Below are 16,308 nucleotides of genomic sequence, written 5' to 3'. Positions count from 1 at the left end.
TTATTATATAGCTGTAATTATTATATATTGTTTTGCATTACGGGGGTAATTCGCTGGGTTTTAAGGTTGAGGCTTTAATAAAACTTGGCTGTCAAGGGAGTAGAAACTAGAAACCATAGAAAAACCCATTGACATTCCCTTTTGCCAAAAACCTAAACAACCATAATGATTTTTTTTTATCTACTGTCCATGGACAGGATCACAAAAATGATGAAGTTAAATCTGTAGTTTTAACAAAATCGCTGGAACTGTCTGAAGTCTGCCAGATGATGCAAAATGACAACAACTACAGATCAAACGTCAGCATTCCTGCTGACTAATTAACTGGGATATCTGGGTGCAAGTAACATGGAGGAAGAGTACACATTATTAATTTACATATAATACTAACACTGTAACAATGCAAAACTTGTCCTTTAAAGAGATGTTTTGAAAAAAAAAAAACTTAATTCAAAGTGTATAAGGCGCTTTTGTTAACCTAAATTGTATTTTCTGCTTCTACATAAGACCAATAGATGTGCCTTGCATGTGATACAGCATTTAGGACCATAACCAAGAGTTGTACTATTTCTGGGAAGAAATAAAATTCAAATAATCAGTCCTGTTAACTACACATTTATTGTGAAGGTTATGGATCAACCAACAATGGAATGGTTTTACAGACAGGATAAACTTAAGCATTGCCTTTGCTGATGAATGCGTGGACACTGCAGATGTTAAGGTTCATTAATAACAAAGAAAACCCATAATGAAAATAATTAGCAACTGTGCATGTCTTGTGCATGCAGAAACAAATACTTGACAGAATTTGAACTACAATGACTTCTTGAGTGAGGTTATTGCTTAAATGAAGCCCTGAGATGGTCTGATCAAGTGTGATAAATTCTTCCATCAACAATCATACTCTATTTCTATAATTTTTCATTAGTACCTCTAGGAAAAAATGGATAATATAATGTATCAAGTCTTCCTTACATTTCTATTTTTAACATAAAAATATCTGTACCCTTCACTGAAGTATTCATATTGCTTGTTATTTAAATCTACACTTCAAAGAGAAATGTGAAAACGAAGCGATTCAACTCCAATCAGAATTCAGTTTCTCCTCTTCATGGAATCCCTGACATATCAGAGATTTAATACATTGGGAAGAATAGCAAGAGAAGCTGTAAGTTCCCCAATAGCCAAATTAACTTTGGGGCAAAGCTTATTATGGCCACAAAATTAAGGCACATTAAATTCATGTTCAGTGCATAATATGACCGCAACTATTCTCCAGTACCGTAGCACTGTAATCTTTGAAAACAAAGATAGCACTGACTGTTCAAATCAGGAGTTCACTAGCAGTTACTAGAAACAAAAAGGCCCCAGAGAGGATCATGCATAAACATTTTGGCTACTGTTGGTTACTTACGCCAGCCCCTACAAGGCAACGAAATGAACAACAACTTAAGCTAATAACATCTCACCAACCTCCTTAGAATTTTCAAATCGAAACACTAGAAGACATGACATTCAGTTAGTAACAAACTTATATATATTAAAATGCTAGTTTCTAAAAAAAAAATCTAATCAGATCAGGTATTTCTAAATTAAAAATGAACCTGCTATATACACCTTGCTCCAGTCCTGTAAACAATCAAGAAGCATGTGCAGTTGACGTTTCATTGAACACAGATCAGTAGTTTAGTGCCAAATATAATGGGACTGCAGTAGTAAATCTGCCAGGCACTTGCAACAGTCTCCATATTTATGGCCCCAAAAAGAGCAAATAAAAATTACAGTGCAGATACATTTTAAAACTGCTATGAATCACCAGATATCTAAAAACAACACAAACAAAAATAAAAAACAAACAGTGGGAATTTAAGAGAAAGTACATCTGCAAAACAATGCAAATCTCCAACAAAATAGTAAAACAACAGGTAGTAGTTTCAGTCCACAGACACAATAACAGGGTTGATATGAATGTGAAAGCAGACCCCTTCTGAGATAGTGGAAGACTTGGGGCATAAGATATGATTCAGCTCCAGAAAATAAACCATTTTCATATTAATGGTTTAGGCATACTTCTTTTCCCAATGATGTGAGCGCAAAAGACATGCTTGTGCATTGGTAGCAAATAGTACTTTATTCACAGCATTATCTTGGGTCCTGTTCCAAAGTCCAACCGTTTCACCATCCTGCAACACGAAACAGAGAAGGTTTGGAGAAGAATTCTTATGAACAAGTCAGATATCATACAATCTAAATCATTTTGGTCAATTACGGAGATGTACTGAAATGAATACTGAGACTAACCCTTTATCATACAAGCCATTTGTGTTGGATGGGATTTCTGGGGCTTCCCGTGAAATGCTCGGTGTGCCCTGGCTTATCGCTGCACGGCTGGGTGTTTTCTCATGGATGTGTAACTCTCTGCATGATGCCAGCTTTGATTCAAGGTTCTGAAAAGGGAACAAAGGGACATAGAACATGATTATCATAACGACAGACCAACCTCAGTTGAAAGAGTGTGTATTTTTTATTAATATCCACAGTTACAGCTGGACTCACCCCAACTTTCCTCAACAGTTCTCCAACAATGTTAAGGGCAGATATCCTTGCAGATGTGGTGAGAGGAGTTCCAGTCAGACCTTCAACTGGACATGACAGAAAAAAATAAGTTAATAAATCAAAAATGTGTCAGAAATATAAAGCTGGAAGACAAGGGAAATGCTCCTTTCGCTCTCCTTCCTTCAAATTTGTTTTTTCTCCCCATTCTTTACCAATCCTTCCCTTCATGTAGTTGACTCAAAATTCTTTCATGCAAAATACAATGTTCTGCATGAAAGTAAATGATTTAGTATCATTAAACTGCAATAAATCAATTATAATGCACAGTAGGGGAGTAACGGTAGGCAAAAATCACGGTTTGGTACGTACCTCGGTTTTAAAGTCACGGTTCAGTTCATTTTCGGTACAGTAAGGGAAAGAAATGCAAACATTAAACTGCAGGTTGTTTATTACTTTAAACTTTTTTTTAACAATTTGTTTGTCTTTTTTTAAACACTTTAATAAAATATAATAAAAAAATATATATATAATAAAAAATGAATAAGAAATAAAATAATGCTGCAAAGTTCTCCACTAAATAAAATACTCTCAGTCTCAAACCAATATCACATAATAAAATATAATGAAAAATATAAATAATTAACTGATTACAGTGCAGCATTACCAATCCCAGCTTGTAGGCCTGCTCATATTTAAAAAATATATATAACTTTTCCAAAGTGTAAAGTGCAGCAACAACAGTTTCAGTTTTTAGACCTGCTCAGATTTCGTTATTGCATTGGACCGATCGGAATTAAGAGCAAAGGTCTGTTTAAATGACGACGGGAGCTGCGTTAGAATTACGGTCATTTTTTTCCTAGTTGTAGATTCAGCTGCAGGGCGGGATTTGTGCTGAACGCGGAGATTTCCGCCACTTTATATGTTCATGTGGAAACACGAAAATGTACCTATGTTCCGCAATCAAAATATTTACACGTGCACCGTACCGAAAGCCCTGTACCGAAATGGTTCGGTACGAATACACGTACCGTTACACCCCTAATGCACAGTGTGCAAAAGACATGATGGGGAAACTGAGTCACTTCATTGAATACTGTCCTTGGGCAAGTTTAGAGGAATTAGTATGTGCTCACTTCTGCTGTAGGAAGCGGAGGGGGTGTTGAATGCGGTCCCTGAGCCTGGAGGTCTGGAGGGTGTGGCGTGGAGAGATGGGAGCTTGGAGGTAACAACAGACGAGGGTCTTGCGGGTGTGGCCTCTGGCGTCTCTACATCTTTAGGAAGGCTGATTGATGGTTTGCGCTCCTGTTTCTGCTGAACAGCCAGTTCCTGTCTTAAATCTGCCCCGAAAAGAAAGAAGACCGCAAACACAATCAGCACACAAACACTGATAAAACATCTGAGACTGGCAAATCAGGTGATTCTTCTACCGATTATCAACAAAAATGGAGGTTTGTCAGTTACATATGAGTGAATGGTGTATATGCAAAGAAGTTTCCCTCGAGTTTACCTCTGGCTTCGTCTTTTAATCTCTGTACTGACTCTAGAAGATTCTCTTTTTCATCAAGCTCACTCTCAAGGAAGGCATTTCTCTCTATAACATGATTCATTCTCTGCTCAAAGTCCTCAAGTGACATTATAGTCGCCCTATAAGAACATGACAGACAGGTATTAGTAATAAATTGTTAAAGTCGTAAATATCTAAATGTATGACATGTATTCCTGGCAAAAGCACTAAATGCACCTCTTAGCTCTTTCCAGGTCATCGTTGGCTTGCTCTAACTCCCGGATATATTTGTGCAGTTGGTCTTTGATGGCTGTGGTCTCTGCCAAGTCTCCTTCTAGAGTCGAGATCTGCCGAATTGCATCGGAGTGTTGTGTTTCATACTTCTCCTGTTAGCAAACAAGACAGAGGACCACACAAATAAAGGCGAAACAGACATTTGATGAGATAAAGAAAAACACTTGTGGAGAAACAAACTTAAACTTACACTTTCTTTATTCCTAGTATTGTTCTTATTATAAATGTTGAACGTTTTTGCTGCTTAATATTTTTGTGAGATCTGTGATCATTTTTTTAAATCTTTGAAATAGACAAGAACAAAGACAAGAAAAAGCATTTATTTGAAATAGAAATCGTTTGTAACATTATAAATATCCTTGATAATAAATAGTCCATGCTAAAATGAAAGTATTAAAAATAAAAAAATAAACACCTTACAAAAACTACAGTGTCTATAAACATTTGAAGCCACTTTTTAATTGCAATCATCCGCGACAATAAAGTAATGTCTTTGAATTATCAACATTTGGGGGCTTTCTCGGCTAATGATACAAGCAATTAATCGTGAATAATCAGCAAGGATGTAATTAAAAATACTGCTACATTTTATATTTCAAATGGTACAATATTATGATTTTGCTAATTTTGGTACATGGTACACTATTTGGTTGACTGTTTTGCAGCAGTGTTAACCAAACTGATGAGAAACTGGAAAACAGAGGAACAAGCTAAAACTTACAGTACATAACAATGGTGCTTACATAGCAATGGTACATAGCAATGGAGATATATATTTAAAAAAATGAATTAAAATGTCAGGGAAAAGTTTATTTATTTTTTTATTTCAGTAATTCAACTCAAATTGTGAAACTCATGTATTAAATAAATTCAATGCACACAGACTGAAGTAGTTTAAGTCTTTGGTTCTTTTAATTGTGATGATTTTGTCTCAAATTTAACAACAACCCACCAATTCACTCTCATCAAATTAGAATCCTTCATAAGACCAGTAAAAAAATGTTTTTAGTGAATTGTTGGCCTTCTGGAAAGTATGCTCATTTTCTGTACATGTACTCAATACTTGGTAGGGGCTCCTTTTGCTTTAATTACTGCCTCAATTTGGTGTGGCATGGAGGCGATCAGTTTGTGACACTGCTGAGGTGGTCTGGAAGCCCAGGTTTCTTTGACAGTGGCCTTCAGCTCATTCGCATTTTTTGGCCTCTTGTTTCTCATCTTCCTCTTGACAATACCCAATCGATTCTCTCTGGGGTTCAGGTCTGGTGAGTTTGCTGGCCAGTCACGCACACCAACACCAAAAAAAAGCTACAAAAAGGAACCATGAAGTGCTCCAAAATTTCTTGGTAAACGGGTGCAGTGACTTTGGTTTTCAACACAATGGACCAACACCAGTAGATGTCCATTCCTTGTGAAGTTCACTCAAATTCTTGAATCGATTTTGCTTGACAATTCTCATAAGGCTGTGGTTCTCTCGGTTGGTTGTACATCTTTTTCTTCCACACTTTTCCCTTCCACTCAACTTTCTGTTAACATGCTTGGACACAGCACTCTGTGAACAGCCAGCTTCTTTGACAATGAATGTTTGTGGCTTATCCTCCTTATTAAGGGTGAATGATTGTCTTCTGGACAACTGTCAGATCAGCAGTCTTTCCCTTGATTGTGTAGCCTAGTGAACCAAATTGAGAGACTATTTTGAAGGCTCAGGAAACCTTTGCAGGTGTTTTGAGTTGATTAGCTGATTGGCATGTCACCATATTATAATTTGCTGAGATAATGAATTGGTGGGTTTTCGTTAAATGTGAGCCAAAACCATTACAATTAAAACAACCAAAGACTTAAACTACTTCAGTCCGTGTGCAGTGAACTTCTTTTATACATGAGTTTCACAATTTGAGTTGAATTACTGAAATGAACTTTTCCATGACATTCTAATTAATTGAGATGCACCTGTACTAGATCTGCCACTTGTTCTATGCATTGTTATTTTTATAGAACGATTGCACTTCTGGTATAATTAAATAATCTCTAAATTAAAATAAAATAAAAAATATACAATTTTGATTGCATCACATTTGTATCATTAAAAAGTTATTTTGTTTTCAAGCGTAAACATATAAACAAGCAACACATCTGTTTCATGTGACCCAGCAACACAGAGTTTCATGCACTGTTCTTAATAATACGGTTTTTAATTCAGTTATCTTTTCAGGCTGCTTATTTGTCACCTATGGTAATAATTTAGTATCAATACCAAGGATTCTGTCTATGAGGTTATGCATTTAAATGTACCTTGACTTAGGTCTCTTTTTAAATTAATCCAACAACATGGCTTTGCAACCATGTTTTGCAACAAATGCCAAGTAAAAACATTTGTGAGCCTCCATGCCCTCCAGGTACTGATGCAAAAATAAGCATCAGCTGATTTCCTCATCTAGAATTGAATCCCTGTTGTTTGTCTGTGAATGTGTGATTGTGTTCTCAGTAAGCACTGAAAAAACCAGACAGAGACATTCGGGATGTACACATTCAGCCAAAGAACATTCAAATGGCTTTTATCTGTGGTTATATGCTTACAAGTGAACGTCAGTTATAGATTAAATTCTTATTCAAATATTAGATAAAACCCCATTAATGTGCTTTATGAGACAGCGGTGTTACAGTTATTCACAGTACAGTTATTCAGAATAAAACCTATTATTATGTTGTTTGCATATGGTTTGAGCTAATAGAATATAATAATATAAATTGATGTATTAGAAAAATAAGCACAACATACATTTTTTTCATGTAATATTTTGCTGAGCCATCTTTTGCAGCAATGACAGCTAAATGAGGTTTGCAAACTGTTCCGGTGAGATTTGGGCATGTTTTCATTTAAATCGACCCATAGTGTTTTTAGTTAAAGAGGTTGGTGATGAAATATTGTGTACTTCAGTTATCTTTAGTGAGAGCCACTTACATTGTGACTGTGCCCTTGACTGTAATGTATTTGCAATCAACTGTAGTCATCTGCATTTTTGTTTACAACAGTATGACCTTAATGGGTCATATATTTGCACCTTCGCAAAAACCTGTCCCCCTTAGTAACTGTTGTTATGTCCAACAAGTCATGGCATTCTCATGCCACACATCCGGTTTTCCTGCAATGAAATATACATTGAGGAATCCAAAAAGGAAACTGACAACACGCCAACAGATAAGACAGAGCAGGTTACTTCAGGTTTGAAAAAAGTTTTAGCTTTCAAATTGTCATTTAAGAAATTCTAACAATAAATGCAGTCTTGTGGCTCTTCAATGCATCATTACAAATCGCTGTAGCGTCTCAGTTCAAGCGGCACATGAAACGATCATCTCTTCCTCCTTAATAGTTATAGCATGAAATAAACATTAATGAACATCAGAAGGTATCTTGTTTCAACTGCAGAAACACGTCAATACACACCATTTTTCAAGTTCAAGTCCACCAATGTTGATCAACTCTCCTAACTAGTTTGTTTGTGGGACAAAAATGGCAGATTTGGTGTTATTCATTGTCGAAATCATACCTACTCATTGTCGAAATCATACTCTAGATTTAATACTGTCACATGGAATTGATGTTGATGGTGTTGAAATTATTCAGCCAAGTGTTGATATCTCAGATCATTATTTAGTTCTTTGCAAAATTCATATAGCCAAAATTGTAAATTCTACTTCTTGTTACAAGTATGGAAGAACCATCACTTCTAACACAAAAGACTGCTTTTTAAGTTATCTTCCTGATGTATCCAAATTCCTTAGCATATCCAAAACCTCAGAACAACTTGATGATGTAACAGAAACTATGGACTCTCTCTTTTCTAGCACTTTAAATAAAGTTGCTCCTTTACGCTTAAGGAAAGTTAAGGAAAACAGTTTGACACCATGGTATAATGAGCATACTCGCACCCTAAAGAGAGCAGCCCGAAAAATGGAGCGCAGCTGGAGGAAAACAAAACTAGAGGTATTTCGTATTGCTTGGCGGGAAAGTAACATATCCTACAGAAAAGCATTAAAAACTGCTAGATCCGATTACTTTTCTTCTCTTTTAGAAGAAAACAAACATAACCCCAGGTATTTATTCAATACAGTGGCTAAATTAACGAAAAATAAAGCCTCAACAAGTGTTGACATTTCCCAACACCACAGCAGTAATGACTTTATGAACTACTTTACTTCTAAAATCGATACTATTAGAGATAAAATTGCAACCATTCAGCCGTCAGCTACAGTATCACATCAGACAGTGCACTATAGACCCCCTGAGGAACAGTTCCACTCATTCTCTACTATAGGAGAGGAAGAATTGTATAAACTTGTTAAATCATCTAAACCAACAACATGTATGTTAGACCCTATACCATCTAAGCTCCTGAAAGAGGTGCTTCCAGAAGTCATAGATCCTCTTCTGACTATTATTAATTCCTCATTGTCATTAGGACATGTCCCCAAAACCTTCAAACTGGCTGTTATTAAGCCTCTCATCAAAAAACCACAACTTGACCCCAAAGAACTAGTTAATTATAGACCAATCTCGAATCTCCCTTTTCTGTCCAAGATACTAGAAAAGGTGGTATCCACACAATTATATTCCTTCTTAGAGAAAAATGGTATATGTGAGGATTTCCAGTCAGGATTTAGACCGTATCATAGTACTGAGACTGCTCTCCTTAGAGTTACAAATGATCTGCTCTTATCATCTGATCGTGAAGATGTATCCTATCGATCACAAGTGCAGTATGGAGTACCTCAAGGCTCAGTACTAGGGCCGCTACTCTTCACGCTTTATATGTTACCCTTGGGAGATATCATCAGGAAACATGGTGTTAGCTTTCACTGTTATGCTGATGATACTCAGCTCTATATTTCTTCGCAGCCCGGTGAAACACACCAATTTGAAAAACTAATGGATTACATAGTCGATATAAAAAACTGGATGACGAGTAATTTCTTACTGCTAAATTCTGAAAAAACAGAGGTGTTAATTATAGGACCTAAAAACTCTGCTTGTAATAACCTAGAACACTTTCTAAGACTTGATGGTTGCTCTGTCAATTCTTCATCATCAGTTAGGAACCTAGGTGTGCTACTTGATCGCAATCTTTCCTTAGAAAGCCACGTTTCTAGCATTTGTAAAACTGCATTTTTCCATCTCAAAAATATATCTAAATTACGGCCTATGCTCTCAATGTCAAATGCAGAAATGTTAATCCATGCATTTATGACCTCAAGGTTAGATTATTGTAATGCTTTATTGGGTGGTTGTTCTGCACGCTTAGTAAACAAACTACAGCTAGTCCAAAATGCAGCAGCAAGAGTTCTTACTAGAACCAGGAAGTATGACCATATTAGCCCGGTCCTGTCAACACTGCACTGGCTCCCTATCAAGCATCGCATAGATTTTAAAATATTGCTTATTACTTATAAAGCCCTGAATGGTTTAGCACCTCAGTATTTGAATGAGCTCCTTTTACATTATAATCCTCTACGTCCGCTACGTTCTCAAAACTCAGGCAATTTGATAATACCTAGAATATCAAAATCAACTGCAGGCGGCAGATCCTTTTCCTATTTGGCGCCTAAACTCAGGAATAACCTACCTAACATTGTTCGGGAGGCAGACACACTCTTGCTGTTTAAATCTAGATTAAAGACCCATCTCTTTAACCTGGCATACACATAACATACTAATATGCTTTTATTATCCAAATCCGTTAAAGGATTTTTAGGCTGCATTAATTAGGTAAACCGGAACCGGAAACACTTCCCATAACAACCTATGTACTTGCTACATCATTAGAAGAATGGCATCTACGCTAATATTTGTCTGTTTCTCTCTTGTTCCGAGGTCACCGTGGCCACCAGATCCAGTCTGTATCCAGATCAGAGGGTCACTGCAGTCACCCGGATCCAGTACGTATCCAGACCAGATGCTGGATCAGCACCTAGAAAGGACCTCTACATCCCTGAAAGACAGCGGAGACCAGGACAACTAGAGCCCCAGATACAGATCCCCTGTAAAGACCTTGTCTCAGAGGAGCACAAGGACAAGACCACAGGAAACAGATGATTCTTCTGCACAATCTGACTTTGCTGCAGTCTGGAATTGAACTACTGGTTTCGTCTGGTCAGAGGAGAACTGGCCCCCCAACTGAGCCTGGTTTCTCCCAAGGTTTTTTTCTCCATTCTGTCACCGATGGAGTTTCGGTTCCTTGCCGCTGTCGCCTCTGGCTTGCTTAGTTGTGGACACTTCATCTACAGCGATATCGTTGACTTGATTGCAAATAAATGCACAGACACTATTTAACTGAACAGAGATGACATAACTGAATCCAATGATGAACTGCCTTTAACTCTCATTTTTTGCATTATTGACACTGTTTTCCTAATGAATGTTGTTCAGTTGCTTTGACGCAATGTATTTTGTTTAAAGCGCTATATAAATAAAGGTGACATTGACATTGACATTATTATTGGTCAGAACATCTGTCAATCAAACTCCCAGCGAAGGATCAACTAGCACCTGAGGTCAGCATTAGGTCAATGCATTATAAACTCTACATGTATCAGAGAAATCTAGTACACTGGCGAGCCACCCAAGCGACTGCCCAGCCAAATACATCAAAATTTTACAGCGACTACCATAAATCAGTTTATTATCCATGTGTCTATGATGCACCACAGTACCTTGTAACTTTCTAGCTCCATGCGGAGTCTGTTGCTGGTCGAGAGAAGCTCACGATAACGGGCATCACACTGCTTCAGCTCGGTCTCCAGCTCTGCCTCATAGTCTCGACTCATCTGCTGAAACTCCTGCAGCTCCTCCTGCGCCTCCTCAGCCCTGAACAAGCAGTTTTTAATTTACGATGGCTGAACGTGGACTGTAAAGGAAGATCTTATACTTCGATTTATCCCAAGTGTTCAAAAACAAACATGGGCTCTGCAAACTGCCTTACTTGGATTCCTTTATGTCCAATGTAGATCAAATGTCATAATGAATGAAAATCAACACTGAAGTACCTTTGCTGGTATTTGGCAGCCTGTTCCTTCCAGAAGTCCCTCTCTTGTTCAACAGATGCAAATGTCGCAGGCTCAGCGTCATTCATTGCTGTTCTGTCAGGTTTACTGGCAAAATAATGGCCATCAATATATTACAAATTGTAGTGAATAAAAATTTATTGATTGCCATATGATATATCATTCAAACACGGTATAAAAACATATATTGTTTAGAGTAACGCATTTATCAAATCTATTGTTATGTATGTATTGTATGTGGTCAGTCAGAAGCATTCATAATGATGATGACAATGATAATACCTGATCAAAATCTTATTAGATTATTCTGTTACTGAAAATGTTTCTTCTTGAAGGGTGCTCAACTTTTTGTAATAGCAGGGTAAAAAACAAAAGAGGAAGGGCGTGTCTTGTGATGATTTTGAAAACCTAAAAAATATGTTGCCTCTGACCTACAACTCACTATTAAACTACAATTTTAACAGTAACAATATGTCAGTATTTAAGAACTGTGTGACTTAATAGACTCTCTGAAGACTTCTGAAGGATTTATGAGCTAAACTAATCTAGACTACTACCAAACTGAGTTCTCTAAACTGCAATAAAGTGGTATGTAGTTATGCTTCGGATAAAATACGCAATAAGTCCGGATATAGTAAACATTTTTAGAACACATACACTATCTATCACCATCATATTTAAAGACTTCAGTCTTAAATTAGCTAGCTTAACGTTAGCTAGCCAACAACAAACCGGACACTTAAACTTCTCAACAGTCGGCGGATTTATGCTTCGACAGAAATCACTTGAATAACGAATGAATAAGACGTTGAAATGTAACTTCGATTGGTTTATATTTAAATAACGATATGATTGACAGCTTGACGCACGGCGCAGTTTTAGAGAACTAGCACATCTCACAACTCGACCGAACTGACAAAACCCCGACTAAGTTATCCTCAAGAGACATCACGCTAGCTAGCAACTTACCTCCGGCTAATGCTCAAAGTGGCTTTCTTGCAAATATTTATTTAGTTCCTGTGAGAGATATGTCGAACTAAATAGTATGAATACGATTCTGATAATAAAATAACAACACTATACCAACTATTTTCTGGCACGTTACACTCCTGACAATGGGACTCTTCCGACTGTTGTGTAAAAACTCTCAGCTCGTGGTTTGTTTCATGCCTGCTTCTGATTGGCCGATTTTTAATGATGCCATTATTTTGCAAGCCTTCGGTTGGTTGTTTGGATACGTTTGTTTCAAGCAATCCTCCTTTATCTACCCCGGACACTAGAAGGCGCTGAAATTACTGCTCGACACCTCTAAAATAAGAATTATTCACTTTAAAGATTAAAAGTTTCGCTGCATAGTTTTTTTCTTAACTGCTTATACGTCATAGCGTGATATACGTCATGACGTGGTACGTTAAATTCCTTCCATAACGTGGCAGAGGTTATAAGCATAAGAGTGTCTATGGTAATAATAACCCCTGCCACGTTATGGAAGGAATAACTCAAATACGGGCTCGAATACATTTCTAGATTCAGTATTTTTCCAGTTACGTTTTTTTTTTTAAATAATAATGTTTAATGTAATTCCAGGCATGAAATTACATGAAATTCCTTGTTCAAGCTCTTGTTCTGTCCAGGCTGGACTATTGCAATGCCCTCTTGGCAGGTCTTCCAGCCAGTTCCATCAAACCATTGCAATTAATTCAGAACGCGGCAGCAAGATTCGTTTTAAATTGGTTGATGTTTGCCTACAAAACTACCACTGGCTCTGCACCCATTTACCTAAATTTGTTACTTCAGACTTATGTGCCCTCTAGAAGCTTGCGTTCTGCAAGTGAACGTCGCTTGATTGTGCCATCCCAAAGAAGCACAAAGTCACTTTTAGGGACTTTTAAATTAAATGTTCCCTCCTGGTGGAATGACCTTCCCAACTCAATCCGGGCAGCTGAGTCCTTAGCCATCTTCAAGAATCGGCTTAAAACCCATCTCTTCCATCTTTATTTTACCCTCTAACTTTAACACTCACTATTCTAAATCTCTTCTTAAAAAAAAATCTAACTACCTTTCTAATCTTTTTGTATTCTATTTTCTTTTCATTTATTATGCAATTGTATGTGTGTGTGTATGTGTAAAGACCTCTAACACTAGCTTGCTCTATTCTTTTTTTTATTCTATCTGTTTTCTTTTTATTTATTATATTATTTAAAATCCCATGCTACGTGTACTGTGTTAACCTAACTGAGACTTGTTATAGCACTTATATCATTGCTCTTTTTGTTGTTTTTGATTGCTTCCAAAGTCCTCATCTGTAAGTCGCTTTGGATAAAAGCGTCTGCTAAATGAATAAATGTAAATGTAATGTAAATGCATGATTCAGCTTCATTATTTTGAAAATAATTGCATTACATTGAACAATACTAATTTATACAGCAAAAAAATGTAATGTGTGTTGAGAACCAAACCTGCAGAATGCATCTAAAAATAAAGTTTAAAATAAATACTGAAAATAATAAATAAAATAAAAAAGTAACAAATCAATTGTTGAATATAATGTGTTTTATCAAGTATTTTATTCGTTTATTTTCCCGTAATTACACTACATTGATTGATTAATTGTTGCTCTAGTCCTAAATGTGTGTTTTTAATGTCCGAGTTATAATTATAACGTTTGAAAAAAAAAATTCTCATGTTTGTTGACAAAACTGTCATACAATCATGAACACTTTTATTAACTTAGATTTGAACAAGTTTTATTAATAAATTTGCTGCTGTTCGGAATATCTTTCAGAATACCCAAATTCTCGGTTGCTCTTATGGTGCGTTCAAGTCATCTCGTATAGATCGTATTTACGAGTTGAATGCACATGAACGCCACCACAATATCATAAATAAATACCAGTGGGGAGCTCGGGATTTTCTTTAAAGGTGCCATGTGCAAAAATTGAGGTAAAAATATCCCAAAAATGACCTACACGCATCATAAGAATGAGAAGAAATAAGGGCGATGATGTCATTAAAAAAATGTCAAGTTATAGTGCTGCAGAGATATCAACCTTAATTAGCATTACTAGCCCCGGCCCGACAGGTGTCGTAATACCAGTTTCGGCCATAGGAGGCGGTATGCGGGCAACTTTTGGTCTCCGTGTCCTCTTTGCTTCGTGGTTTTTCTGTACGTGAGAAAATTGATGTGTGGCGTGAAAGCGTGTGAAAAGAGTCTATTGCGTGTGTCTTACGGTGAATGCTTGAGAGTTGGCAGCTCTGGTTACGTTGGTTGGCGCTAGCTTGGTGAACATCAGCTGTCTGATGTTGACCAATGATGTTGACAGAATGCTGTCTGTCAAATTAATTTAATTCAAATAATGTGTATATACAACTCAAAATGTAATATGAACAAAACGAATAGGAACATATTCACTGGTAAAGGTGAAGGGGACTAGCTTGAAGATGTCATGTTTGAAAATCACTTGACATCACCCAACGTTCCTCTGGAGGCAAAACATCCTCTTAGGCTTCGGCTATGGCTGTAGGGTTGTTGTGAAGGTAGGGGCGGAGCATAGAGACTATGCCATTTCTCGTTTGTTACTCTAGAGTAGACCAATTCACTTTATTGAGGCATACTGCCCCCATCTGGTATGGAATGTGGAGAATGACTTGATTTTTTTGCCAGACATGACAGATGGCACCTTTAAACCCTGTCTGTACGAGTTGGGGGCGTGTCAGTAGTACTGCTCATAAAGTACTCCTCCATCTTACTCCGACGAAAGTGACTTAAACGCACATGCCGTCGCAAGCACGACTTCCCACCTCGTGCGTACGCGTACGAACTTCCAGCCCGTTCTCATCCCAAGGCGTCATATACTGACACTCTTGACATTTCGTCAACATCCTACGCACATGGCACCCTCTAGCGTCAATATTAGAAGCAGATAAAAATGGGCCAGAAGGCGCCTCCTAGCGGTCTAACCCTAACCCTAACCTTAACCCATAATCTGTGTCTCATATTGACGCTAGAGGGTGCCATATGCGTAGGATGTTGACGAAATGTCAAGAGTGTCAGTATATGACGCCTTGGGATGAGAATGCGTTAGAACTTCCCAGGAGGACTTGAACGCACCATTATACTGCGGTTCAGTGAGTCGATTGCAGACCGAGTCATTCTTATTTTTGAACGAATCGTTTTGTGCATGACATGTTAATAGATGAAATGAGGAGAACAAAAAAAACCGATTCGTTCATCAATCAGGCGTACTTAATACTACCGCTTCCTAAAAGAAAGCGAGAACATAAAGAGCATCTGTTCTGGGCAAATGTATAAGGCAGCTACACTTAGGTGCAAAGTGTCACAATGAACACACTCCTCAGTATGTTATAACCATATATTCATTGATAAATAACCTAATTCATGTAGTCATAATCAATAATGATTTAATGGTAGACAAGCACAGTGCTTCATATTTTCAATCTAAATGTGTTTCTCTCACACACAGAGCTGACCTAAATATGTGCTTATTCTGCATATATCTGCTATTCAGTTTGGGCTGAATTAATTCTGACCTCTGATGACATCAGCGGTGAGCATTTAAAGCCATTTTAATCCAGTTGTAGGGATTTACCAGGAACAAAACAAAAAAACACTTGCAACAAGAGACACATCTAGACTGTACGAAGAAAAAAAAATCTATTTTCAAGAGGATGAAAGAAACATTATATAAATAAAACAAACATTCAGCTCAAGAGTTTCTATGAAATGGTAACACAGGACTGTGTATGAATTCCTTGCTCAGGTAGCAGAGGTCTGCCATGGCTCATTTGGGTCATTGCTGTATGGACCATCTTCTGCTTGATGACAGGCACCCAGACAAGTCCAGTGACCAGGAACATCAGCCCCACGGACAAGAATA

At 37.3% G+C, this 16,308-nt stretch overlaps 1 protein-coding gene across 3 annotated transcripts; it reads right to left on the bottom strand.

Moving 5' to 3' along the window:
• Positions 1–599: 599 nt before the first annotated feature.
• Positions 600–12,638, bottom strand: nde1 (nudE neurodevelopment protein 1). 3 transcript variants are annotated; one of them, XM_059557433.1, is made up of 9 exons: positions 12,494–12,638; positions 11,393–11,497; positions 11,060–11,213; positions 4,298–4,446; positions 4,064–4,200; positions 3,690–3,893; positions 2,557–2,642; positions 2,302–2,447; positions 600–2,183 (listed from the first exon to the last, which is right to left on the bottom strand). In XM_059557433.1, exons 2-9 carry the CDS (start codon positions 11,476–11,478, stop codon positions 2,135–2,137), a joined length of 1,011 nt encoding a protein of 336 aa, XP_059413416.1. In that variant the 5' UTR covers positions 11,479–11,497; positions 12,494–12,638; the 3' UTR covers positions 600–2,134. The 3 variants fall into 3 exon arrangements, with proteins under 3 accessions (XP_059413416.1, XP_059413412.1, XP_059413420.1); XM_059557429.1 differs by having other exon boundaries at positions 12,380–12,587; XM_059557437.1 differs by lacking the exon at positions 12,494–12,638 and adding an exon at positions 11,693–12,282.
• Between the last annotated feature and the right edge of the window lie 3,670 nt (positions 12,639–16,308).

Source organism: Carassius carassius, chromosome 1 (genome assembly GCF_963082965.1).
Source record: "Carassius carassius chromosome 1, fCarCar2.1, whole genome shotgun sequence".
NCBI lineage: Eukaryota > Metazoa > Chordata > Actinopteri > Cypriniformes > Cyprinidae > Carassius > Carassius carassius.
Note: the sequence above shows the minus strand (reverse complement) of the source record. Positions and strands in the feature narration are given on the sequence as shown.